Source organism: Candida metapsilosis (assembly GCF_017655625.1).
Source record: "Candida metapsilosis strain BP57 chromosome Unknown scaffold7, whole genome shotgun sequence".
NCBI classification, from domain to species: Eukaryota; Fungi; Ascomycota; class Pichiomycetes; order Serinales; family Debaryomycetaceae; genus Lodderomyces; species Lodderomyces metapsilosis.
The window spans coordinates 1,105,394-1,133,148 of record NW_027138165.1 but is presented as its reverse complement, the minus strand read 5'-3'; the positions used below and the strand labels follow the sequence as shown (position 1 = coordinate 1,133,148).

The 27,755-nt window shown below is 36.2% G+C and overlaps 11 protein-coding genes across 11 annotated transcripts; 3 read left to right on the top strand and 8 right to left on the bottom strand. All coding sequences in view use genetic code 12, as the record gives it.

The window, feature by feature from the left end:
- Window positions 1–107: 107 nt before the first annotated feature.
- Window positions 108–4,889, bottom strand: I9W82_005072 (uncharacterized protein; the record flags this gene model as incomplete). Its single annotated transcript, XM_067694211.1, has 1 exon — window positions 108–4,889. The coding sequence occupies one exon, from the start codon at window positions 4,887–4,889 to the stop codon at window positions 108–110; it is 4,782 nt and encodes a 1,593-aa protein (XP_067546554.1).
- Window positions 4,890–7,695: 2,806 nt separating this feature from the next.
- Window positions 7,696–10,676, top strand: I9W82_005071 (uncharacterized protein; the record flags this gene model as incomplete). The annotated part of the gene is made up of 2 exons (XM_067694210.1): window positions 7,696–7,701; window positions 8,556–10,676. The coding sequence occupies 2 exons, from the start codon at window positions 7,696–7,698 to the stop codon at window positions 10,674–10,676; spliced, it is 2,127 nt and encodes a 708-aa protein (XP_067546553.1).
- Window positions 10,677–11,410: 734 nt separating this feature from the next.
- On the bottom strand, window positions 11,411–11,680 carry I9W82_005070 (uncharacterized protein; the record flags this gene model as incomplete). Its single annotated transcript, XM_067694209.1, has 1 exon — window positions 11,411–11,680. The coding sequence occupies one exon, from the start codon at window positions 11,678–11,680 to the stop codon at window positions 11,411–11,413; it is 270 nt and encodes an 89-aa protein (XP_067546552.1).
- Window positions 11,681–12,556: 876 nt separating this feature from the next.
- On the top strand, window positions 12,557–14,668 carry PCL7 (Pcl7p; the record flags this gene model as incomplete). Its single annotated transcript, XM_067694207.1, has 1 exon — window positions 12,557–14,668. The coding sequence occupies one exon, from the start codon at window positions 12,557–12,559 to the stop codon at window positions 14,666–14,668; it is 2,112 nt and encodes a 703-aa protein (XP_067546551.1).
- A 1,117-nt stretch (window positions 14,669–15,785) lies between these two features.
- Window positions 15,786–17,297, top strand: I9W82_005068 (uncharacterized protein; the record flags this gene model as incomplete). The annotated part of the gene is made up of 1 exon (XM_067694206.1): window positions 15,786–17,297. One exon carries the CDS (start codon window positions 15,786–15,788, stop codon window positions 17,295–17,297), a length of 1,512 nt encoding a protein of 503 aa, XP_067546550.1.
- A 117-nt stretch (window positions 17,298–17,414) lies between these two features.
- I9W82_005067 (uncharacterized protein) lies at window positions 17,415–17,618 on the bottom strand (the record flags this gene model as incomplete). Its single annotated transcript, XM_067694205.1, has 1 exon — window positions 17,415–17,618. The coding sequence occupies one exon, from the start codon at window positions 17,616–17,618 to the stop codon at window positions 17,415–17,417; it is 204 nt and encodes a 67-aa protein (XP_067546549.1).
- A 532-nt stretch (window positions 17,619–18,150) lies between these two features.
- On the bottom strand, window positions 18,151–20,887 carry SPO22 (Spo22p; the record flags this gene model as incomplete). The annotated part of the gene is made up of 3 exons (XM_067694204.1): window positions 18,151–18,839; window positions 18,927–20,789; window positions 20,839–20,887. 3 exons carry the CDS (start codon window positions 20,885–20,887, stop codon window positions 18,151–18,153), a joined length of 2,601 nt encoding a protein of 866 aa, XP_067546548.1.
- A 171-nt stretch (window positions 20,888–21,058) lies between these two features.
- Window positions 21,059–21,711, bottom strand: I9W82_005065 (60S ribosomal protein eL34; the record flags this gene model as incomplete). Its single annotated transcript, XM_067694203.1, has 2 exons — window positions 21,059–21,378; window positions 21,675–21,711. The coding sequence occupies 2 exons, from the start codon at window positions 21,709–21,711 to the stop codon at window positions 21,059–21,061; spliced, it is 357 nt and encodes a 118-aa protein (XP_067546547.1).
- A 478-nt stretch (window positions 21,712–22,189) lies between these two features.
- Window positions 22,190–22,786, bottom strand: MMD1 (isoleucine biosynthesis protein; the record flags this gene model as incomplete). The annotated part of the gene is made up of 3 exons (XM_067694202.1): window positions 22,190–22,518; window positions 22,596–22,640; window positions 22,702–22,786. The coding sequence occupies 3 exons, from the start codon at window positions 22,784–22,786 to the stop codon at window positions 22,190–22,192; spliced, it is 459 nt and encodes a 152-aa protein (XP_067546546.1).
- A 171-nt stretch (window positions 22,787–22,957) lies between these two features.
- On the bottom strand, window positions 22,958–25,606 carry I9W82_005063 (CCR4-NOT core subunit; the record flags this gene model as incomplete). Its single annotated transcript, XM_067694201.1, has 1 exon — window positions 22,958–25,606. The coding sequence occupies one exon, from the start codon at window positions 25,604–25,606 to the stop codon at window positions 22,958–22,960; it is 2,649 nt and encodes an 882-aa protein (XP_067546545.1).
- A 153-nt stretch (window positions 25,607–25,759) lies between these two features.
- Window positions 25,760–27,115, bottom strand: I9W82_005062 (uncharacterized protein; the record flags this gene model as incomplete). Its single annotated transcript, XM_067694200.1, has 1 exon — window positions 25,760–27,115. The coding sequence occupies one exon, from the start codon at window positions 27,113–27,115 to the stop codon at window positions 25,760–25,762; it is 1,356 nt and encodes a 451-aa protein (XP_067546544.1).
- Between the last annotated feature and the right edge of the window lie 640 nt (window positions 27,116–27,755).

Genomic DNA, 27,755 nt, shown 5'->3' with positions numbered 1-27,755 from the left:
GTTCAATTCATTTCATCTTTTTCTAAAAAAACCACAAGAATGAAAATTATTATTCATCCACGTGATAATCACATGCAAACTTAAAAATAGAAACTTTCTATAAATAACTATGCTAAGTTGTCATAAATACGCTTCAAGTTATAATTCAACTGCCCACCAGTCCAATCTTGAACTCTGGTACTCTCTCCAACACTAATTTTAAATCGACTCAAAATCTGCATGATATCCACTTTCAATTGTTGATTAAACACATCATCATTCCCCCCATTGCCCAAACCTTTACTCAACATTTCCAAAAATGATAAAACTCCAAACCTTGTAATTAACAAATCGGATCCATGATCAATTTCTTGTATTTTGTAAATCAATTTCAAAATCGATACTCTCAACTTCATATTCAATGTTTTCGAATTGAGTAAGTTTAAAACAAATTCAATGATATTCTTTGTAAGCAATGACAAGTCAAAAGTGGAGCTTAAACCATTGGTGATTTGTTCAATTATCCAATTCAATTCTCGATAAAGCCATTCTGTTGACTCCTTTGGGTGAGTGATTAGTGTATATAATGGAATATCCCATTTATTTAAACTTGGATGAGCAAGAACGTAGCGGAAACTCAATTCATACAAGAAATGACCTGGGTTAGCCAATATCGGAACAAACTGGGAATAAACAAACCAAACTAATTTAGGTATCTCTTGTTGTTGTTGTAAAGTGAAACAAATTGTGGATATGTACACTTTGAAAATATTTTTATCCTTGAAATGAGCATTCATTTCATCATCAATTGAAGTGAGGATTCTGTTTAATATGATTTTGGCTATTGCCAAGTACTTGTCATTGGACAAATTTGCAACAATAAACTGTAAAACTCCCGTATCAATCAAGTTTTTAATATTGAATGAATAAGTGACGCTTGAATCTTCGTGTTTGGTATATTTCAAAAGCTCGTCATTGTTTAGTATGATCATGTAAAGGAACTCACAATCATAAGCAAGATGATTGGTTGATTGCAACAGGCTTTCCTTTTCCAATGTCTCAATTTGATGCCAAAATTCAACACCTTTGGTGAATTTAGGAAGTGTCAATTCAACACTATTCAAGGAGTTTTTGATAATACCCTTGTTTAAAGATACAGTAAACTGTTCATTCTTTTTGGTAACCAACTTATCCATCTCAACCAAATCGGATTCATTATCATACAACTCATCAGAAAACTCCCAATTGGATACACTGGTGATCCATGATACCGACACTTTAGCTTCCATCTTTTGCAAAACAAACTTGAGTAATAAATCCTCACATCGATTCAATCCTTGATACTTTTCCGAAACACTCTTGAGGTTGATAATGTTGGACAATTTCAGGTGATCAAAATTGTAAAGAATGTAAATGATTAAAGCTGAGTAATACCTCAAATGTGCATTCAGCTCGTTTGGCATCACATCCAAACAAGTTGATGAAGTCAAGGCAATTTGGAAAAGTTTTTGAAAATCAATCTTGTTCTTGTGGGAAGTGAGTAGTAACTTCACCACATATCTCAAAGAATCAGTACTGACAAATTTGGATTGTAGAATAACCTCCACTTGTGTGTTTAGAATACTGGGGGGAACCAGAGTCCAAATATCTGTATCAAACAAGTAATCTCCCATATGGGTTAGGAATGAGATAAAGTTTTGAGAAAGCAGTTCAGACTCAGCAAAGCTCTTTGTGACATACAACATTGATTTGTGAAGCCAGGTCTTTATCTTTTCATGATCCGGTGTCTTTTTGATAAATTCAATAAACGATGCATTAGTTGTCTGTTTGAAATTAATCTGTTCCAATACTTGCTCAAGTATGGATTGATCTACTGTTTGTGATGACAATACGATTAATACCTGACCCCACATTGAATCTTCCACCGTCTTGGTACCCAATTTCTGCTCAATTAGTTCAACAACTTGCTTCATAAATGCATCAGGAGCATCAATGTTATTTTGCACGATTGATGACCCAATCAAGAAATTTAAAGTATCGTCCTTCAAGTTCTTTTCAAGTAACCAGGATGCAACGTTATTGTACTTCGCTATCAAAACCAGAAGAAATTTGAAATCGTCCGGATGGGAAATAATCTCATTTACAATCTCCCTCAACTGTGAATCAGTAAACTCCACCAAACTTAACTCAATCAAATGAGTAAATAGCCACGTTCTGCTTTCTCCTTTCAATTTCAACAACTTCATAAATGGAGCAAAATTGAGCTTCATTTGCTTATCAATACAAGCAGACACCGCCAGTTCGAAAAGCTCTCCATTGGACAGGTCTAGCATTTTACTCAATTGAGTCTCATCCAACAACCAAATGTAATCAATAAAGTCAAGATTCCCGTTAGATACTTTTCCAAACACAAACTCTGCCAACGAAGGTGAAGTAAAACTAGGGATTGCCTTTATGGCCTCACCATACAACTGAATCACCAACTTGGAGTCACTATTATCATTCTCTCCAAGTAGCTTTCCCCAAGTCATTTCCGATGTAAAATAATCAATAGCCAGTTGATCCGAATTCATCAAAAAAGTCCAAATTTTAGTAAACAACACCGTTATTAATTGCTTGGCTGGGGTGTCTTGTTCAAGAACTAAGGAAATAAGCGACAATACTGCCAAATAGTCCAAATTCGACGAAATCAATTTCTTTTCAATAATATGGGGCTTTGCAATCAACTGTGCAATAGATGAGTTGTACACAACTTCCATGATTGAGGAACTTGGCTCAGTGGGGAGTGAGGTTTCAAAAGAAAGCGTATCATTCAATTTCAACTTCTCTATTAACTCATTTACTTCCAACTGATCGACAAGTGAAGTGAATACTTTTTTGTTTCCACCAACTACAATCGAGTATTTCAAGAACCGGAATAGCCACTGCAAATTCTCCTTATCGTTCCCCTTACCCAACAAAAATTTAAACTGATCAAACATTGCCACCACAAATATACTCTCATCAGCATACTTTTCATGAGTCAAGTCAAGATACTTGTACGGACTGCGCACACATCTTGCAACAACTTCATCAAACATGTTCCAGAACTCAGGTGTCATTTCCGAATCCAATGAGTAAATCAATGCCATAATGGGAGTTACTAGCAACTTTTCATTAAAAAACATCTTGTCCTTTGATAACCTGTTTAGTAAGTGGTAGATCTTGGTGGCAAAAGTAGAAGTGATTGTCGATTTTGAAGCTAATTTGATCAATGATGTGTAAAAAGAATTAGCTCCGTTTCTATTCCACCATTTAAAGTCTTGGTTTTGTAGATTCATATAGAGGTCGAGTATTGACAAGTCGTAATTGGACAAGTCTGATTTGGAAACGATATCGGACACTTTAGTCGAGACTAATTTCTGTATTGAGCTCTTGTTGATGGATGAAGGTAGTAAGGATTGGTACTTGTCGATAATGGACAATGCAGTGAGATAAATGAGTTTGGATGAGTTTGTAGAAAGTGGTTGAGCAATCAATGTGACATCCGGCAATTGATTGAAAACAAGACCAACTAATTCTTGTCTCTGACCAACAACATCAATAACCATCTCCAACCTCTTTAAAATAAAAAGAATTAATTGTAAAGTCAATTGCACAGTCAATCCCGTCTTTGACGATAATCCTTCAACTAATGCTCCTTTCAGCAATGGCGCAAACACCACACTTTCAAATATAGCTTTAACATCAAACTTTATAAACTCGATATTTGATTCAAACTTAGGCATCGGTATCTGCAACACATTAGTGTATAGTAAAGTATGAGAGATCCACCAAGAAGACAAGGATGGATCATGGTAACCTCCTCCATGTTGGACAAGATAGTTCATATACGGTGGGATCAACTCTTGACAACATGACAACACCTTGACAATAAACTGCAATTGTTTATTTGAATCGGTTGGTTTCAAACTGGTCAATAATATGTATAGTAACTTGTTTGCGATCTTGAACTTTTTGTTATTGACTTCAATAACAACACCAACATCAGAATTTTGAGTCCATAGTTTATCATTGCTGAAAATCAACCCATTTTTGAAATCTGTGGTTACCTTAGTCATAAATTCAAGAAAGAATGGTTCCTTGATCTTGTTGAACAAGACATGTGCTTTATACATGAAACTGTCATTGAGTATTTTGCACTTTTGAGCCTTTTTGAAATTCTGTTCATCAAGTAGTTTCCCATTGAGAAACAGAATCAAATTCAGTAACAGGTCGACAGAATCAAGTTGTAGATATTTCCAAATATTCTTCACGATTTTAGGGTGGTTTGTCAATAAATCCAATCGATGATAATAAGCAACATTGGAACACAAGTCTATCCACAATTTAATAAAATTGGATCTAATAGAATACTGATCATTTACTTCACCTGATTCAATTTCAATTTTGCTGGGAGTCATTAATTTGGGCAACACGGGAAGGGTCAAATCAAAACTATTGAGAAATTCTTGAGCTATTGCGTAGTCGTAGTTGATGAAATTATCTAGCAATCGGATGGTTGGATTAGTTGATGATGGTTTCAAGCTGCTCAATGCACGGTAGGTGATTTTGGAGTAGTTGATCAACACATCTTTGGCAACATCAATAATAATTTGTCGTACTGGTGAAAACGTGTCCTTGTTTGTGTTGACTGTACGTAGCACATGGTTAAGCTTATTCGTCACATCGACAAATTCCTTATGGTTATTCACTGATGAATAGTATGACCATATGGGTAATACTCTCCCTAAATCTCCTCTTTGTATCAATTGTATTATCGATTCCAAGTTGTCAGTAGAAGACTGAATATCACTTAGTTGTTGAATAAGATGATGATCCACATTTACAGATGATGCACTGTATATTTTTCTCTTTTTCACCTCAGACATGGTGTGCTGATGGGTTTGATGGTCCGATACCAGTTTTTGGTTGTAAAAATTAATTTTCCAGGATGATGAGATGGCGCTTGCGTGGTAGCGCAAGTTGTGAGATCAAAACGTGATACGTAATGAGTTGTGTGAACCTTTCATCCTTGTGATTGTTTGAGGTTACAGTGCTGCGGTAGAGGGAAAACTATGACGGCTCATTAGGAGGTCTGTGTGTGGGTTTGTCAGCTGCATCTTTCAGAAATGTTCCGCCAGGTGGGAGATGGAATCCTCTTACACTTTCTCTGACGTCAGAAGAACAAGTGGGCATGTGAGAAGTATTCTCTTACCAAATCAAGTAAAAAATCAATCTCCGTGTGTCCCTTCCCCACCCTTGTTACTTGAATAATCTTTTTGACAGAGAAGCGACTTTTCTAGGTGGAGTAATAAGAATAATAATTTTTTATTATAACCGCGGAGGAGGGGTTTTAAAAAAAAAAAAAAAAGAAAGCACATGCAATTCTAATTACTGCGGTAATGTAGATATCATTTTACTAATTAGATGAAGAAAATAATAGTTGGTTAAAGCAAGTCATGGTGTATGTGGCAAGTGTCGTAAACACAACATTGCTACGACTGTCGCAGTCATTGCATTGTGATTGTAGCATCTCATTGTGAAGATGAAATTAATCTTTTTTATTGTGTGTTTTGTGTACAGAATATGTGCCTAAAAAAGCTTATACTTTAAATAGCACACTGTTGCTTTGCTCTTCTATTAGCAAATAGTATGTTACAGTGCTAGAGATGAAACAGCAATGATCGTCGCTTTGAAACTTTTGTAATGCGCAGTTTCTTTTTCTTATACGTAATTTACATCGTATTCATTACGACGAAAAAAGTAATACGTCACTACGTTACAGTAGATTACTTTTTTGCAATGAAGTCAGAGCAAAAATAAAAAAAAAGCACACGTGTAGTTGCTGCTACACACACCAATGGAAATTACATACAGTTTGAAAAGTTAAGGTTCAATATTTGTATGTCAGGGCTTACTGTCTCCTCACTTCTGACATTTGTTTGTTGTATTATTAAACTTGGCCTCAAGTTTCCTATGATGTCATTGATTTTTTTTTTCCTCTGTTCTTTCCCTAAAACAGAAAAAGGACAAGCTTTTTTTTTTTAATGTCGTAAATTATGGGGTAGTTGATCAGCACTAGTTTAAAGGACCTACATATGTACGTAATTGATGGTCTCTCTTCACCCACTACCTCCCCCTATTCAAGAATCAACAAAGTAATTTTAGTCTTCTTTCTCTATTGTTTTGGTGTAAAGTCCGAACCCGAAAAATAGTCCGTTTTGTTTACTTATTTGGCCTGTTGTGCCACTGTATTGTTATTGATATTGATATTGTTATTATTATTGTATTTGTATTGTGAAATTCTTTCTTATTGGGTTCCCGTGGAAAAAGCCCTTATATAGTAGAAAGCCTACTTAATACTTTGCTCTCTCCTATTGAGAGTAGTTACATCTTGAACATAAGATTATCCACATAAGCTAGAAGTAGAAAGGTTATCAATATATTGTTCAGTGTATAATGTAAAGTGCCCGAGTGGAATGTGGTGTGAGGGTGAGTATGAATTGGCGTCTAAGGTATTGTTATGGTTTATGGTTATGAGTGTTGTTTATTGTTGATGTTTATCTTTCTCGAGATGAAAGAAGAAGAAGAATAGCACAAAAAAAGAATAGTAAACACAAACACAAAAAGAATATGTTATATACATTTTATATTTTATTGATTACATCATACCCATTCTTTTTCTTCTATTGTTATCATCTAACCTCACACCACTTTTTTTTTTTTTTTAATAATACTTTGTAGTAAAGTGTAGTAGTACTCCTTTTCCTATTGATTTTGCTCTTTCTTACTCTTTTGCTATAGTGAACAACGGATGACAGGTCTTATATGTGTAAGTCTTTTCTTTTTTTTTTGCTTACAAATGCAACATAAAAAACATATGTTACTACTTCTACAGTTGGTTTAGTATTATTTTGTTACAAATGTATATGTTATACTATATACAGGAGAATACGCATATATTTGTGTAAACATACTGCATATAAACACATCTCTCTTCTTAAAATTTTGGTGTGTTTGTGTCTGTATCTCAATGTTCCCCTCAAATGTAAGTTACACATAAAACACACATTTAACCGAAAAACAATCTTTTATTCGATTAGTTATTGGATACCAACCAACCAAAACAAAATAATATGCCTTATACGGCACGATTTATAGCTGGGAAAGGAGTACATGATAGAGAGGAGATCTAAAAGTACCTATTAATGATTCGAGTTGATATATAACAAAGTTTTTTTATATTTTTTTTTCTTGTCTTTTGTGTACAAAACATTACATATTGTTGATCTTTATTTCTATAAATAAAATAACACAACAACACTAACACTAACACTAACACTAAAAACAAAATGTATACCGACCAGTAGTCAAAATAGTAAGTAAGTAGACAAGTACGTGTATGTGTATATATATATATATATATATATATATTATAAAAGTGATATCAAAAGTCTATTCTGATATCTCCAACCAAATCATACCAAGCAAAAAAAAAGCAGTCCAAAGTTTAGCAAATCAAAATCATAGATCAGAATTGAATCATACCTTTTAGGGAAGGAAGCATTGTACCCAAAATATCCATTCCATACTACAAGCATTTACTCATTCAATTTACTTTAACCCTTGACCAAAAACTGCTCTTCTCAGTTACCCACTTACGTCACTAGACTCTCCCAATAACTAAAGCTCAACATGATGGTATGTATATAACAATTTTTCATTTCAATTGGAGATATAGATAGTCAATCAATTGAGGATCAAAAGTGGACAAGGGGTAGAGTAAGCCCACTCCTCGTCATGTTACATTTCAACAAAAACAAAATACACCAAAAGTGAAAAAAAAAAAAATAAAAAAGGAATTTACCTCGAAACATTTACGAATGAAACGTACCTTAATATTACAGACAATTTTTAATTGCATTCCATCCACGCCCATCGCATCGTTTGTCGTCTGTGTATTAAACTAAAACAAGTTTCATACCGCGTCTTATTATCAATCATATACACCAAACATTACATACTCATACACATTCATTCATACTTACAATCAAAAAAGTGTCTTTTGTTCTTCTTGTGCTGCTTCCCCTCAAAAAAACAATAAGACAAATTAGAATGAGCATCACACATGTTTTTGTGCAATGAGGCTTTTTATAAAAAGCTAAACACCGAAGATTTACACAAAACACACCGAGGGAAGAGTTTAAAAAAAAAAAAAAAAAACAATTCACTCATCAGCAACTAACAACAACAACAAACAAAACAAAACAAAAGAGAAAAGACAAAAAGACATTATGAAACATTTACACGACCATTACTAAACACAATACATAGCAATGAGGAAAAAGCCTAAATTGGTAATTACTAACAGACAGACAGACAGACACAATGTTACCTTTCACACGACCTTAAAAAAGAAATGTTATATATTTTCCATATATATATATAACCAAACAGATCTCAATATTTGACTACCAATAACTCCAAAAAAAAAACATCATTTAAACAACCCCAATTTTTTTTTTACTAACAGACTTACTTTCCAATTTTATTAGAACTTACAAAAATACTTTTACACCACTACTCCTACTACGGCTATATCAAAAACAACCATTCATTCATCTCAATCAACATCAAATATTAGTAATAACTTAGATGCAAAAATAGCTGCAACAACCATCATGCCATCAGTACCACTAAATGATAACAACAACAACAACAGTGCAACCACCACCACCACACAGAATCTACTTTTAAATGATATTCCAAAGGGAGCTCATCAGACCCCACCTACTAGTGCAACCTCGGCATTTTTCACATTTGATGCTACATTGAATGAACTATATCCCAATCTACCTTCCAACTATAAACTCATTAGTATTCTTGGTGAAGGTGCATTTTCCACTGTTTATAAAGCACTAGATACAAGACTCAATAAACCAGTTGCCATAAAAATCATTAGTAAAGGACATCTTACCCCAAAACAATTTAACAATATCAAGAATGAAATTAAGATTATGAAACGTACTCATCATCATCCAAATATATTACAAATGTATGATTCATTTGATACACCTGATCATTGCTTTCTAATATTGGAATATTGTAATGGAGGAGAAATTTTCAATAAAATTATAGAATACACTTATTTTTCAGAACATTTATCACGTCATGTTTTTAAACAGTTGTTATCAGCCATTGATAATCTTCATAAATTAAACATTGTTCATCGTGATATTAAACCAGAAAACTTGTTGTTTAAAAAAATACCATTCTTCCCCAGATCAGTTGAAGAAAGTGAAAAATATTCACGTAAATCAGATGATGATTGTAAAGTAGATGAAGGAGATTTTAAATTGAATGTTGGTGGAGGTACAATTGGTATCATCAAATTGGCTGATTTTGGTTTAGCAAAACAATTGATTGATGAAGATGACAACTCCAAAGTACCAATGAAGACACCTTGTGGTACTGCTGGATATACTGCACCAGAAGTTATCACATGTAATGCCACCACCACCAACAAAAATGATGGAATATATAATATTAAAAAGACTAGAAATCAATATTCAAAAGCAGTTGATATTTGGTCATTGGGGTGTTTCCTTTATACTATACTATGTGGATTCCCACCATTTTATGATGATGATGCTAATGATGTAACAATGAAGATTCTTCGTGGAGAATTTGTATTTTTAGAACCTTGGTGGGATGAAATTAGTAAAGATGCTAAAGATTTAATAACAAAGATGTTGGAAGTTAATCCTGAGAAAAGAATAACAATTGAAGAAATTTGGAAACATCCTTGGGTTGTAAAAGGTCAACAAGGACAACAACAGGCAACCGGCGGTTTAACCAAAAATGGAGATTTAGTAGAAGCTGATCATTATTTTGCACAAAATTATGAAGTTGTTGTTGGAGAACAAGATGGAGCAGAGGAGGAGGATATTGGAAATGATGAATTGACTATTCCAATGTCAAATCAACCCATTTTGTCACCAAGGGCTCATGCAATTAAAGTTGTATTTGATAATCCAGCCATGCTTGGAAGTTTTAATAATGTGTCGTCTCAGTTTATTGAAAATATTGATGAAGAAGAAGAAGAAGAAGAAGAAGAAGAGGATGATGATGATGACGACGATGACGAAATTGAAACACCAAAAGTACGTCACAGCACTAGAGACCACATTCCCACACCAATGCCAAAAGAACTCAATTTTAAAAATGTATTTGATATTGACAAGTCGAGACTTGACGTATATGGAGACTCTTCCGATGATGTCTCTGCTGATGAAATTTCCGAATTGGAAGATGATTTAGCAAGTTTGCAATTGACACCAAAACTCATGACAAGGTCAAGAAATGGAAGTCAAGCTCAGCAGCAACAGCAACAACAGCAATGTCAATACTCTGGCAAAATATTAGATGAAGAGATGGATGATTATTCTAATTCTGATAATGAGATTTCAGAATGGACGAGATCATCTTCGATTATTTCTGGTATTGAATCTTTTAAATTGACATTGACGGATTCGAACTTGTTGGCTAGGAGGAAAAGTTCAAGAAAAGCATCATCAACTGCTACTGTTAACACTGCTGCTACTGCTACTACTGCTGCTACTACTACGATTGCAGCTCCTGCAATTGATAAACGTCATGAACAGCAAGTGTCATAATTAAGGATAAAAAAGAGGAATTAAAAAAACAAAAAAAAAAAAGAACAGAGGGTATTATTATTATTGTTATTATGTATAGGAACTTAGGTTGTGTTTATTCAGTTCGGAATTATATTTTATACGTATTCGTTTTGGAAATAACTTTGTAAGTTTATGTGGCGGAGGGTATGGCTGAGGTAGCGCGATCTCAGAAGGAATCTTTTTTTACGCGATGAAATGAAAAAACCACTTTGTCTCTCCTCCTCTTCTTCTTCTTCTTCTTTAACCATCAAATATTCAGGATATTGAAAGTCTTGGCCAGATCAGAGAACGAAGGAATATGCCATTCTTTCAGTCTAATATCCCACGATCAAACATCTTTTTCAATAAAGACGACCCGTTTTGGCAAGTCTACGTAAAAAGCAAGACTCAAAATCCTGCAAAAAGGAGAAGCAGTAAAATGCTTTTTTCCTTTTTTGAATTCCTTTCTAAGGAATTGGTATTTGTATATCAAAATATTTACCAAAAGAGTGCATCATAGTACATCATGAAATTGATTAATTAGGGAGGTTTTATTACTTCTTCTTTTTGCTTCTACTTCGTGGTGTCTCCAAGAACACTTACATTTTTTTCATCTTTTAAAAACTTGTAGAATATATCCGTCTGCTCTATATACACGATTCAAGTTGATAGGCTCCCCCATAAGCTCTATATATATATAAAATCTCCATATTAAAAACTGTGTGTGGTGTCTCTTACTTTTCCTCCTCACCACGAATAATCTCACTACTCAAAGGTTGCAAAGCGGCAAACTTCCGCTTCATCTCTTCTTGCTCACGATGCTCTAACTCATTAGCTTGTTGCTTTTGCGTCTTGTTCCGCTTGGCTTGTTGTCGCTCGGCATCTTTGATTGGACCCTGACGTAATGCTGCACGTTCTGATTGTTGCGAGTAGTTGATGAATATGAATGAGCCGGCGGCGAATGCTATTGAGGCGCCAAGAGTTATTTTTGATGCTGTTGACATGTTTTTGAAGGGCGGAGTTTGTTTGTTGATGATGATGGTGTGTTCGGCTAGAAGCGAATGTGTGATTCGTAAGGTGATTTGATGTTTTTATTTTTCTTCTTTTCGGATGTTTGTTCCTTACATAGTTACTGCAGAAAAGTATAAAGAGTAAGGGGAAAGAGGTTTGCAAAGTATATATATACATATATAAAGCAGATCAATTTGTATTTAAGGTGTCGTTGTAGATACAAGTGTATTTTCTAGTAAGTTCTGATTGTGTGTGGGTAACATTGGTCAAACTCTGATGTTGTTATGTATTCTACCTACTATAACTGATTATAACAAGCGACTGTATTGTCGACGCCAGATCTTTTCTTGATTCAAGCACAAGACTAGAAGGGAGTGAATCATTTTTTAAGTTAACTCGTTGAGAAAGTGTATGGGTAGTTTTTACTAAAAGTAATTTGTACATGTCATCTCATCTTATACCGAGGAATTGAAATGTATTCTATAATCCTCAAAATTGAGTAAGTTTGTTCACTATAAGACGTAGACTTGAGACAGGTATATATATATATATAAATGGAGTATATACTTCCGTTTTATTGTAGTTGTTCATTAGAATGTTTTTATGTAATATTAGTATAAGTATTGTATTGTATAAGTATTGTGTATGTATTTGGTAATTTATTTTTTTTTTTTCCCTTTGCATCACAAGGTTCATATTATTCTCAACAACAACTACAACAACAGTAGCACATTATTACACCCCTACACCCATTCTCACCAACACCCCTCATTCTACTACTCCAAAAACCATATAATTAATATCAATTCTACAGAGCCTCAAACAATTGTCTATGAGATACAATTGCTCCCCTTACAATCCATAAAACAATGAGCACGAATTATCAACATCATCATCATCATAATGATAGTTCATCAACAACTGACCAATTACACTCAACAGCAAGTCTAGACTCTTCTACAAATCTACACAATGATCAGGGTTCCCACTACGATACACCTCCACAGTCTACAAAGTCACAAGTTTCTAATTTAACCAAAACTTTACAATCCTCAACTAGTACTCTACAAAATCAACAAAACTTTGATCACACTATGCAGGGGCAACAACAACAGTCACAACATATTACTGATCCACGAGAATTAATCACTGGACTACCATACGGAGGTAATAGAAACGATGATCCACAATCCACCAGCTACCAAACTCAACAAGGGGTGGCATTTCCTCAACAGATCCCTATTACACAAAATTCCTACAAACACATGCCCATGTCACATAATACACCAACTGCAGTAGGAACATCATACACATCAGCTCATTCCTACAACCAGTCGTTGCCATCAACAAACAATTTCATAACTCAGTCAGAGTCTGGATCATTTCACCATGACCCAACAACACATATTACCACAGCACCTTCTAGTTTCCGTCCGAATACAGTACCACATGCGTTTCCAACAACGACAGTACAAACAGACTCTGCAATTCCTAATAGAAGTTCATTCTCTGTTGCTCCAGATGCTGCGTCGTCGCTGTTGCACCTGAGTTCATATTCGATACCAGGTAATCATCAATTTCAACATCCTTCAATGATTCATCATCCTACTAGTAGTTCTCAGTTTATGACAAGTCAGAGGATTCCAAATTCACTACCTGTTGGACCTACATATGCAAACTCATTTCCTTCTGCGATTCAAGGGCAGCAGCAACAGCAGCAACAACAGCAACAGCTGGCTCATCGACTTCAGCTGTTGCTAAATGCAGATACTCAAACTGGACCGGATGCATCTACACAAACAAGTTCAATTAGGATCCCACAAAACAATAGAGTTCAAAAGATTCAACAGAACCAACAGGATTCTTTCCACTCAACGCCGCCGTATTACGAACACGTCCAGCAACATTCACAGAGCCTGCAGCAGCAACAGAATGCAGAGTATGTACGTCCCGAACCTGATCATTACCTCACATACAATGAATTTCTTGATGAGTTGAAGAGAAAAGATAAACAAGAACGACCCGATTCTGATGAGGAACATTTAAATATTGTTGAATTCCCTGTAAATGATTTGATCGTTATGCTTTCTTGCTTATTGACGAAGATCATTGAAGCTAATGATAAATTACATCCAAATCATTTTGAAAATACAATTGCAATACGACAAAAGATTAAAGAGGAAAAGAAGCGCAAAAAAATGCAACGTAGAAATAGACAACAAGAGTATCATGAGAGAACCATTGTGAGTGAAGAGGAAAAAGCAGAGGAGGAGGAGGAGGAGAAGGGAAGTCACGATAACGATGATGATGGTAATCTTCTGGGTGTGCGTGTTCATAGTGAAGATCGTATGGATGAGGATGATGACCACCATGAAGAAGATGTTGCTGAATACGATGATGATTTTGATGAAGATGAAGATGAGGAAGACAATGAGATGAAGAACAAGTATTTGGCCAATGTTTTGGCATTCCATGGAACTAATGTACCAGGAATATCACTCCATGCGTATTTGGCAAGAGTGTTGAAGTATTGTCCAGTTACCAATGAAGTTTTCCTATCATTGCTTGTGTACTTTGATCGCATTGCTAAAAAGGCCAACAACTTGAACCAAAAAAGAAGACAGAGTTCCACTGGTGGTGGTGATGATGGCGATGGGAATGGAGGTAATGGAGATGTATCAGAAGCTGAACAATTATTCGTCATGGACTCATACAATATCCATCGATTAATAATTAGTGGAATCACAGTATCTTCGAAGTTTTTTCTGGATATTTTTTATAAAAACTTGCGATATGCCAAAGTTGGTGGATTACCATTAGAAGAATTAAATTATTTGGAGTTGCAGTTTCTTTTACTTTTGGATTTCAAATTGATGATTAGTGTTGAGGATTTACAAAACTATGGTGATTTGTTGGCGAGGTTTTGGAAACGGGAACAACAGCTGAATAATACAGGTGATGTGGGAAACACAACGGAGTAGTCTAGTCTCTTACAGAAAAGATGTTATAATGATGATGATGATGATGATAATGATGTGTTTTTTGATTGTATAAAACTACGTTTTACTTCTGTGCCCCAAAAAAAAGAGAAAAGAACTTAAACAACTGTTTATCTGTATAAGTGGTAAATCAATGGGCCAACAAGGCTTATTATCCTCTATACTCAGCTATTGGGCATTAGAGTATACTGGTAGACAAAACGTGAGTAAAATTACTCTTTTAGGTAAACTTTGATACTTACTGTGTGTGGCTTAAAAATAAAGAGTAAACTTTTTTAAACTTTATGTAGGGGTATATAGGTAAATTCTTATCAAATTACCAGATTTGGTTATATACATATTTCAGATAGTAAAAAAGTGTGCTTTGAAGTGGTTTTTTGCAACAATCCATGTTGTTATACTTTTTTCTTTACAACTTTGAGCTTCAAAAGTATAAATGGAGAGTAAGTACTCAATTGGTTTTTTTGTAACTCTCTCAGAGATCCTCTTGATCATTCAATTTTGTGACTGTTGTTCAAACTATTGAGTGATTTTTTATTTTTTTTTAGCCTAAGATGTTAGAAGCTAGTTGGAACTTGGAATCACTGTATGGAGCAAAGACCTCAGTTAAGTAATTGCCAAATTAGTTCAAGCTTGAAGTTCAGTCTCCAATTAGGTATTTCTTACATATTACAAACTTTAAGCTTTGTATTTTTTACTTTTGTCGGACATAAAAAATGGTTTTCGTATATTGTGCTTTGTGTAACATCTATATATTCTTTCCCCTCTCTCTCTCATACATTACTTACATTACTTAGTTATACTCACAAAAAAGCACAAGACACAAGACTAACATTAATCGCTTTGGATTTAGTTTACGGGGCGGGTATTTCTCTCCATACAGAGTCATTCCCATTGTATTCCGTTTAATCCATTTACTTTTCAATGAAGGAAAAAACGTTTCGCAATGTTGAGTATATAAAAGTAAATTGAGCCCCTCGTTGTATCAGATCGTATCATCAAAATTTCGTATATGCAAAAACATAAAACCTCCCCTTGTTGATCCACTGCTAGCAAAATCCATTTTTTCTTCATCACTCGCTTTGTTTTTCCAAGAAGAATGGAGGAGATTATAAACCACTTCCTCACGTCTTGGGCTCCTTCTACATTACCCACATCAACCTCAATCAGTTCAATAGATCCGACAAATATCCCCGGATTACTGGCAACTGCTGAGCTGCTACGACAAGAAGTTGCCACCCAGACAAATTCAATATCATTGTACTTCCTATCTCGACATGCGAGAGCAGCTGCTGCGTCGTATACTATATTGAGTGATCAACAAGTGTTGGCTTCGGCGACATCAGTAATTGATGCAGCTGTAAATACCGGAGGTGCGACTCCGACTCTTGATGTTGACTTGGCGCAAATTACTCAAGAATTGTTCAATTCGACTTTGTTGTTGAAGAGATTGGAATGGCAAGCTAACCTATACGCGATTCATATTTCAGTTCCATTTAATTTGTTATTTGCAATCTTATTCTTTATACTATTGGTGTTGTATTTCTATCTCGGTTTCGTTCGAGGTCGGATGAGGTATTTCACTACATGTCTACTATGTGGATGTGGATTAGAAATTGCCGGATATGTCCCTAGGACAATTGGCCATTACCACTGGTCAAATACAAACATCTTTCTATGTCAAATCATCAGTCTTACAATTGCGCCGGCTTTCATAATGGCAGGAGTATATTACTTGTTAACTCAATTGATAATCATACACGGTGGTGAACGATTTTCAATTCTACGGCCAAGTTACATATCATGGATATTCATATGTTGTGATGTTGTCAGTTTATTCATTCAAGCTGCCGGTGGAGCTACTGCTGCTGTCAAGCTTCGATTATTTGAGAATACTCAGAGTGGGACTTATATCATGGTTGGTGGAATTGCGTTTCAAGTCTTGTCAATGACGTTGTACCTTGCATTATTACTCAACTTCATGTATCGCGTATATTTCAAATCAGTTGGGGTCAAGTTTAACATCATCACCTTTTGTCATTTGCTATTCAATACCAAAAAAGGGCGTCAATTTAAAATTGATTACAATTACGAGAGCAGATATGACCCCGCGTTTGAGGAAATTCGACTACGACCCTTATTCAACTACTTGCCACTAGCAATAATAATGGCATCAATATTTATCTACATTCGATGCGTCTATCGAGTAATTGAACTATCAGAAGGCTGGCGAGGCTACTTAATCACACACGAAGCATTTATCTTGACCTTGGATGCACTAATGGTTTTCCTTAGCTGTCTTTTATTTATCCCATTCCATCCAGTTATTGTATTTGGTAAAAATGTTCATATTTCCATTCGACAAAGTTTCGGCAAACATCAACAAAGCATGGACTTGTCGCCACCCGTTGAAGATTTAAAGAGGGAGTATTCTTACTCTAATGATGATGATCCGAGTAGTGATACTTTGAATGAAAAGTATACCTTTAGGCGCATACAAAGTCCAGATAGAGGTGAGGATTCTCCCGAGTTGAGTAATGGGTGTGCTCAAAAATACTACAATCCGTACTTGTCACCTGCAAGATTTGCCAACTACAAATCTGGAAGCTGACTCAACAAAGATTTGCGGTGACTGCATGTATAAAGTAAATTTCGTTTATTAAATATGTATGTCTGCTTGAGGTACTCTTAGCATAAAAGTCAGTCATTCTCCACCACTCTGTGCGTTTTACTTCGCTCGAGGTATCCATTCAACATTTCGAACACAATATGGACCTGAACATCCACAGTTCTTCACTTTAGTAACATCATCTTTATAATCTTGAACAATTAGTGATGGGTGGTACTCAGGTAGTTTATATTTCCCTGGTGTTTCATCATGTTTTGAACAGTGTCTGCTGTATGAGCTGTTTGCTTGTATTGCGTTTCCCATTGGTATTTCAACGTAGTAATGAGAACTTCAGAAGTATAGGAGTTCTTGGTGATCTGTTGGTTATAAATACTTCACTGAATTGCTCAAAGCTTATCTACAAATTGAGTCACTGATAAGAAATTTTTCTTGTTGCGAAAAGCTATGATTACGTAAGAAAATTAGTCACTCTTGTGCTACACCCCATTTCTCAAGCAACATTGAGAGTCAAAGTTGGCTCTCCTTCTCCAGTAGCAGATTACCAACATCTATCGACAAACTACACAAAATCAAGCCCAGTTCTTCAAATCCTATCCACTTCTTTTTCTAGCAAGGTTGCATCCAACTGCTGATCCTCTGCTAGTTGCCTCCACACTTCCATAAACTATAAGTCATGTTAGTAATTGCAATCATTTCACCATCTCATCAACATACCTGCTTATTCATTCTTTCATGAACAAATTTTGAAAACAACACACCAATTGCGCACCATCTCAACCCATGAGACAATTCTTTGCAATCACTATAATCAGGTTAGTATCAAACTTCCACCACTTTATACGTCCAATACATACATTATCTTTTTCACTCCCAAATTCCATGACACACTGGCAAGCCATTCAATTTCAAAGCTTGGTACACCAGCTGAGACTATATTGGATTGATACATTCGATAAAACTGGAAAACCACCTTCTCCTTTTCAGATTCAAATTGATCATCACTAGTTTCCAAAAAAAATCTAATCCAGGTCACCAACTTCGACAAGTACTTGGCGTCGGCATAGCCGAGTGTACAATTGATGATTGACAATAAAATACTCAGCTTTGTATGCTTGGCGAGTGTGCGTTTCGAGTATATAAGCAAGTTCACATACACTTCATACAATTCCATGGCTGCTTTTGGTTCCAACCTCGAGCAATCGAGTACCATGGCTTGCACTTGCTCAGTTGAGCCAACAATCAACTCTGCTTGAAACTGGAATGTACCCAATTGTTTTAAACAACTAAATTGTTCATCTGATTGCATCTCATTGTTTTTAAACTCCTCAATCATATTTTCACAGTGCTTTTTAATGAAGCTCCAATCGTCAATCCCCAAATCTTCTTTTTTGCAAAGAAACAAAAACGTCAAAATCCAAGCTCTTGCTTTCCATGTGAGGATATTGTGGTAACGACTCTTTTCGATGTCAGGTGATATCAAGCAAATAAACCCAATACAAATTTGACAAAGCTGAATACCTATATCTGAACGATTAATTTGTTTTCACAACACTGCAATGTTGTAAGCTTTACTAGCACACCATTCATAATCATTGGTATTAAAAATCTGACCCCTGGCATGGGATGTTCGAGTGGCAAAATTGCAACTCTCCTGTAAAATTTCACATAGGTTTTGTAAGTTGCTTTCTGTTACTTCGTCACTGTGACTCTCTATGTCATTGGAAAACATCAAGATGGCACACCGGCAGCATATAGGCAAAATTATACCAAATGAGATCAAATTTTGAATAAACTCTTCATTAACCTGTTTGGAGAAGAGTACACTCAATAGTTTGAGAAATGAGTTTTTGATAAATTCATTGGATAAGTTGTCAGTGGCTTCAATTATGCAAGCTGCTATAGCCAATATGGTGTGTGCATTTGCCGTATTTTCCACTATTTTGCTAAATTGTTGTGCAGCATTTGCTTCATCCTTCAATAAAGTGTACGCCCTGAATAAATTGTACTGGGAAAGCATACTTTCCTGATCCTCAAGATCCATCTCCTTGTGAAGATCTAATACAGCATTCGCGTCTCCAGAAAGCAAGTAGTTATTCTCAATAGCTCTAATTACTTTCCCCCGATCTTGACTTTCTGAATGTTCAATGTAGAGCAACCTTGCAAGAGATAATTTCAACCATCCAGAACTCTGATTGTAATCCTGTGTTTTATACGCATTCATCCCTTGCTTCCAAAGCAATGCGAGTGCGCTCATTTTCGTATTCAAGTCCAACGGATGCTGCAAAGTTCTCTCTGCAAGTTCACTAAAGAGTTCTAATTCCTTAATTCTCAATTGTGGCTCTTCCTTCTGAGCTAGCTCTGCATTGACAATAAATTTTGTAATCACAAGTAAACCTGTTTGCTGATTACCACTGGAATAAAGATTAGTTAAAAGATAATCCAAGCAATTGTTCACCCCTTTGAAACTGTATTGCACGTTTTGCTTCAATAGATTGAGGATTCTCTCAAAGTTATCTTCCATTGGAATCGACATAACCATACGCATCATAACCTCATCAGTACTTCTGGTATCAGACATCTCACCCACTTCAAAGTAGAGACCATACACTTCAAATTTACTGGGAAATTGGCTTTGAATGAGCTTCACTGCGGATACTGCCCTATCTTTTGAATCATTAGTGTCAATACATTTGTAGCATTTAATCAACAAAATATAAGTTTGTAAATACCTTGTCTTGATTGGATCCTGGCTCTCTTCGGTGACAATTTTTTCCATGAATTTAATGGACATGGCTGATAATGATTGAGCAACTTCATAGTTTCCCTTTTCAAATAGATCTAAAGCCGAATTGTACAAAACACGGCTCGTTTCTAATACGAAGTCCAATGGAATTTGTGAATTCAAATTGGCCAACCTTGCTTCATAGACTTTTGCTGTATCAAAGTCCCCCGAGACAACCTCATAACTTAAGCTTAAAAGTAGGAATTTGGAATTGTAGTCATTAATGAGATTCTTGTTGCTCCTGTCCAACTCGCAATCTCTGTCAATTGTCAACAATTTATTTAAAATTGTTTCGGCAAAATTTTGGCATTTTTTTGCAACACCAAGAATGTTTGTGCTGATGCATGATGACAAAAGACTAATCAAACAACTCAAAATAGAAAAGCTCCGGTCAATACTTGGATTGAACGAATCATATATTATAAGCAAAATTATAGCAAAGTACTTGACCCCGTGAAGAGTTTCCTTGTTTATATTCAATTGACCTCCTAAATTCCAAATATCTGAACCCACTGAATCAATCAGTTCCTGTAAATTGGTGGGAAGTTGAACAAGAGAAGGATCCTGTACTACATTTCTTTGCATATTCTCTGCAATAGGAACTATCAAATCAATCTTTTTTTGAAGTAGCAAGTCTGTATTTCCTTCATACTCTTTTGAATTTAGGGTGTTGTATATTTCCCTCCCCGTTTCTAAACATAGTTAGTTACGACTAAAAAGTAACGATCGGATTTAACATACTTATCAAGTTAACAGCCGTGCCTTGTAAATTAGAAACTAGCTGCTTCATTTTAGAGTAATAAGAGAAACAAAGGTCTTTCCAAATTTTGGTTGTAAAAAAACAAAATATTGCACCTTAAATGTGTACCCTTGAAAACCTACAGTCACCCATCAAGTTTAATACGTGATTCAAATTATTGTACATTCACAAGCATGCTAACTAACACCCCTTAAGTTAAATTTATTTCTTACCAGCCTTCTTTTCCTTTTCTTGTTGGTCCTTCAATACTCTCTTGACAATCTTTTGTTCTTCAATCAAGAATGCTCTGACAATTCTTTCTTTAACACAGTTGGCACATCTTGAACCACCGTAAGCTCTTTGAACAGTCTTGTGAGTTTTAGAAACTTGAGCGTATTCTCTTGGTCTCAAGGTTGAGATACCAGCTAAAGCGGAACCACAGTCACCACACTTGACTCTTGAAGCAGCCTTCTTGACGTGTTGAGCAACTAATTTTCCACCTGGGGTCTTAACGACCTTGATCTTGTTGGATCTGGTGTTGTCTAGAGAATAAAAGTTAGTATTTTGACTTTCTTGATTGCATTCGGTACTTGACGTGTATGAGATGAGACTTTCATGGGTGAGAATCACTATGTCATGAGAACTCTCCAGGATGAGCCTGTAGGATAAATGCTACTTTATGATATGGCTATTCATAGGTCCAGATGTGTACTTTGCAAACTGCCCAATACTGAATGATCCAAGTTCATCTTTAATCACATCTGCAATAATATCATCTCCTGGGATACCCACTTCAAGACACTTTGTGAATGCGGTCATTAATGGTGATTAAACATACATGGATTTCTTCTTCTATAAGTAACACGTTGAGCCATTGTTAAGGTGTATTATGTCGTTGGTGTTAGTCGTATGAAAAATGACTTTTCAATAAAATTTTGAAATTTTCTGTAAAGTGAAAGGTAAGGTCTGTGAGAAAAATGAATTTTTGTGTGATGGTTGTTAGATACACTACTGCGGTAAAGATGTTTTCAACTGAAAAAAGTTTTCACCTGACTTGCTGTGACTGTTTTTTTTTAAAAAAAAAAAAAAAGCAAATTGTTCAAAATGCACTACCCTTAGGGGAGTAGCGTTCTATGCTGAAGGAGTACTTACCCACAACGAAGGAATCTCATTAGCTCAAATGTAGGGGCGAAAATAATGATAGAGTTGTCATATCTGCAATCAGAGCTTTACTCTCCTCTATCTGAAATGACTCTATAAAGAGACCACTTCCTGCTAATTCCTACATAACGGTAGCGCAATCCACAAGTTTGGAGCATTTATTCATCACCTATACACCCCTCCCCCCTGTTTTTATAATTTCGTATCATCTTTCTCAACAGCGATAACCTCAATTTCCAATGGAACTCCCAATGGCAATTCCTTTACGGCGACACAAGACCTAGCTGGTTTATGTTCGTTAAAGTACTTGCCGTATACTTGGTTAAAGTCGCCAAACTGGGCCTTCATGTCGGTCAAGAAAATGTTGGCCTTGACGATATGCTTCAAAGAAGAATTTGCAGCTTCTAAAATGGCGGAAACATTTTGAATTGCTTGTTCGGCATAATCTTGAGTTGTGGATGATGCTGGCAATGGTTTGTTTTCAGCAGTGTAAGGAATTTGACCCGATACGTAGATGAATCCTGTGTCGGACTGTTAGTACTGTGTCCATTAACAATTCACATCCAATTGATGTGTTTCTTTGTAATCAAATACATACCATTTGCCTTTACCGCTTGTGAGTATGAAGCGGCTGGTGGAGGAGCTTGAGAAGTTCTCACCTAATTTTAGTTAGTAATAATTCACATAGCCTCTTCACTTCATACATACTGGAGTAATTGATGAATTGAACCTTTTGGCAGACATGATGGTGGACCTAAATGATTGTGCACTCAAGGTGTTTCTAAACATTTGTTGAGTTTATAAAGCAAGAAATAAACGGAGAGAGGGGGAGAGAGATCGACTTCTTTTTTTCGGCACATAGCGGCGAAAGCTGCAACCGCGTAGAAGTCAAAACTAAGGTTAAAGTGACTCGGAATTGGTTGTCATACAAAGAATAGTTCATTAAAACTACGTAGTTTCTCAGCGAGTCTTTTTAGACTTGACCTTCTTTTTGGATTTCGATTTCGACTTCTTTTTAGTTTGAGCATTATTGCTGGCATTCGTAGTCTCATTTAGAGGCTCAGACGCCGAGTCTTCTTTTGATTCTAAACTCTTGCCAGAATCGGTAACATCACCAGAAGTAATAACCGCTTCGAATTTCTCAAACAAGTATTCAGCAAAGGTCTCAATTTTACATAATGTGTTAAAATTGGCGATAAAAGTATGGAAATCTTCTTGAATGGTGGATGATTTTCCAATCTTACCTTTGCTCAAGATAGCCAATAATCCTGTCTCGATCCTCTTGGCAAAGTCATCTATGATTCTGGCATTTGAAAGATTCGCATCCAAATCAGTATCAATTTCCAGAGCCGACATATCCCTGTATCTATTCAATAAGTCTTTCCTTTGTAAGGGATCCACAGGTGTGTCATTTTTACCATGGTCCGCTCGTTGATCATTTTGAATACTCTTGATTCTAAAGTATAATTGTCTCGCCTCTGGAACTTTCCCAATCCATCCAATCAATAGCACTTGTAATTCATTGTTGTAGTTATGGATATCATCGCGGTTATTCTTCTCGCCAATCTTGATGATATTAAGCTTAATCAATTGTGATATCATCAAACAGAGGAGGACCATCAATTTTTTGGCAATTGATTCAGCCAAGACCACCTCGTATCCGTCGTCAATTTCAAGACCTTCATTTGCAGATAAATAGAAAGCACTGTTGGTGAAAAACTCATGCAAGAGCATCAGCTGTTCCACTTCACTTAGTATGACTTTGCCACCTTGTCTCGAAAATAGATAAGGAGCTGAAGATAAAGTACTGCCTCGTAGACCAACTGCAAGTTGAAATACATAGTCTATTAGTAGATTCGACAAGTTCAAATCATGTGTAATAAACCAAACCAACAACCTACGGTGGCCATTGCACATGAGCATTTCATCCATTGCTGCACGTGCTAATTTTGAGTTGCTCTGTAGCAAGAGTTCAAACTTGGTTATATTGAAAATTGGAATTAGTAACTTGTTGTTGTCTTGAGCTTTTTTAATGTCCATTTCCAGCGCTGGAGAAGACCAATATTTGTGGATCAAATCAGGGGTTATAGAAGTTTCTCTACCTTCAATTTCATCTTTGATCGCCTTGGAGATTGTATTAATCACCAGTTGTCCAATTTTGGCTTCTGCCTCGGCACTGCCTTCAATTGAGCAAAAGCACAAAAATTCAAAAGTAAAGTACAATTCATCCCATGTTGTGAAAAAATCGTCTGATTGAGATTTATCTTTCCCTTGGTCAAACGATGCAAATCTTTCAAGAAAAATCGGGTTGAAGCGTACATTTTCGCCTCTCACTATATCCCGCCAATCTCGTCCTTGGTCGTCAAATTGAATATCAATTGCTTCTTGTTCCGCCAAGTCCTCATTTGCTATGCTGTTTAAATCACTATTGTTGCTTCTTGACATCTTTTCATCTTCACCATCAACTTCCTCTACCTCGTAATCTAAAATATACTTGATATCCTCGTCAAATCGGTCAGCATACTCCAAGTCAATCAACACGTCACCCAATTCTGCAATGCCTTTTGATTTGTTGAGCTTTCGAAGCGCTTGCTCCTCATTAACAGATGGCTTGTCTGTCTCACGATGCTGTTCACTGGTATACGAAGTTGATGAGTACAAGATCAACAAAGCGATTATAACTAGTCTCATGTCCACCAGAATCGCTCCACCATTAATAGTTGACCTTGCCAAAGGCTCGATAAAGTTTAAAATAGTTTCATGCTCTAAATCCATTGCGGCTTCTGCAATTGATTTGGTATTTTCAAGTGGTAAATCGTAATCATTTGCCAGTGACGGATTTTGATTGATTATCCATGCAAGCACGCAACGTACAGAGCTCGATCCTTTCAAGACTTGGATGATAATTGACGGTGTTTCCTCTTCCTCATTTTTCTCTTGGTTATTAAATTCAATTCGACGATCTATTTCAAGTCCAAGCAAGATGATATTGGTGTGGCACTTCCATAGTGTTATTAAATACTGAAGGTAAGGGTTCGTCGCTAGATTGGATTCTCCTCCCAACTTTGGAGCAAACATCTTCTGGATTGCCATTACAAGAACACATATCACTGAATACAATAGTTTCAAATTAAGCTCGTCATTTGCGACAGAGCTCTTGGGTGTCCATTCACCAAGGGTTGATTTCCATTTCTCTTCGCTATTATCTACAAATCTCAACTTCAATTCATCCGACGCATTCAATGAATCGTGTATTAGCCGGAGCAAGGTGAAGAATTTGGTGGATATTTCAAACTTTACAGACTGTATCTCCAATTCCTTCGCGCTCTCATCTTCCATGTAAAACGAGTACAGAAGTGAAATGACTAAGTCTGATATGCAGCTAACACTTAGAATATAATCTTCTGTTTCCTCTGGTTGAGTGAATGGGTCACATAGCGATATCACTGTATCAAAAATGATTTTAAGTAAAGTATCGGAGGCCGGTACATTCAAAATACTCCCAAGTTGATCGTGTTTTTTGTCAAAGTTTTTAACCGGGCCCTTGGGTGGAATGGCAAACTGGAATTCAACAGTATCTATCTCTTCTTCGGATTCCTTATCCAACATATCATGTCCAGGTTAAGTGTCTCTTTTAGAATCTCGGATATCGAAAAAAAAAAAAAAGGGCAAATCATTATTTTTGGGCTCATTGAGCGCTACCTTGGAGATGAGGCTAACACCAAACTATTATCTACAAAGAACCATATATTCACTACTTCATCAATTGTATTCTTGAACGTTAAATACCTGTTTGAGACCTTTGCCGAAGATACCTCTAACACTCGATGACCTGTTTCTGGAGTATGCAACCAATATAGCCAAACTTATTGAAAAGACAAAACTTTCAATTTTCAAGTTGATCTTTGATGGTTCAGATGGAATTAATGTACCTAAGGCTCGAGGCGCGACAAACAAGGCCAACTCTTTTCTTCTCTGTGCTGTCTCCAAGAAAGACGAAAATCCACACATGACCGCTCCGGATGCGGCACATATGGTATCGTCGAATCTCGTCCTCGGTATTTTAGGGAAAAGTTTAGGCAACACTCTTGTCCTTGCTAAACATACTCCATACCAATAAAGGCCAATGAATGCTCCCAAGAAACAGGATGAACGGATAGAGGACTTGAATGCCCTAAGCAACCTCTTTGAAGTCTTTATTTTCAGTGGAAATACCAACATGAATAAATTAAGCGGCCCATAAACTGTGATTGCAAATTTGAAACCTCTCCAGAATCTCCACAAAGCGTGGACTTCACAGCTCTTAGACCTGAACGCATGTACAACTTCACAATCTATTGGCTGATTTATGAATGTATTTCCTCTCTTTGGATCTTTGCCGTATCGCAAACAGTATGGAGTTAAAAAATCCTCGTAAGGACCGTGTTGTCCGTAGATTAAATCCTTATTCTTGACTAATCTTAATACCTCAATGAAATCGGGGTCCATATTTGCTGCTGAGGTTATCCATTTGGAATAAGCAGGAGGTAACTTCTCTGGATGATAAAACCAAGCAAACATCACTAGCGTACTGCTGGCAATAAAGAGTAACGCATCTCCATATTTACTGAGGCCAGGGGGTGTAATGTGGGACAATGTTGATGAAAAAACGGTGTCCATGGCTCTAGTGGCTACCAACAATGTGAGATCTAGGGAATTATATCTGCCTAAATTGACAACGTGGCTTTGAAATAAGGGAAAGGTGACCAACGCCGATGCCAAAGCTGAAATCAATGTAGACACAAATAACGCTGATGATGGTGTACCCAAAGCTTTAGTTTTTCTTATAAGGCCATAAACCATTGGCTCCAAAACATTTATACCTGTGATTAAGCTCGCGGCAAATATTGGAAACTTGCGTGGATGTAATGCTTTTATCATGGTCTTTTTTATTCTTGGTATCATCCTGTCATACTTGCCCTTTTTCACTGCACTTACAATAGCCTTGATCACCTTAGGAAGCACCAAATAAAGATACGCGTAAAGAAACGCCTTGAGTGATGGCTTCCCAACCCTGTGCATAAGGGCATGGATAAGCATAGCATTGTAATTCTTTCTCTTTATACTCGTCTCCATCATACCCATAGAAGCTTTAACTTAAAAAATATGCGGCGGATGTTGACCAATTTTTTGACACCTGCATTTGGATCGGTTATATATGATATGAGAATTGAAAAAAAATCGAAGAAAAAAAAAAGTAAAAAAAAAAGGAAACAAAGCGAAAAAATTCATCCTCGGCTGTATTATTACAATACCAATTTTACATATGGGGAGCATAACACCTGATGCTTGTTTATCTTTTGCAGTGAAGTATACTGGGGAACTTTGGGACTGTGAGCTGGTAGACTTCAAGAAATGAGATAAATGAGTGAACAGTGGCCGTTTGTTTGTTTGTTCGCAAAGTATAGCGAGATGTCTCCCGATTACACCTGTTCTTCCTTTTCAATCTAAAGTTGAGCTGGGTGTGCTTTCATGAGCCACCGCTCCACTCAACTGTGTTGCTAAAGAGATAGAGATTAACTGAGTTAAAACATAGGCGCGTTTTGTGCTAACAAATTGACCAACTGCGACATTTCATGTCGTTTTTGAAAAAAAAAGTGTACAATGTCGCGTTCGATCTTTGATGCGTTGTTCAAAGCGAGATCTTACATGGTACCGTGGACAGCTAACGCTGAGACTATATGAGGTACTCTCTTCAAGGGTAGGACCATAGTAGTTG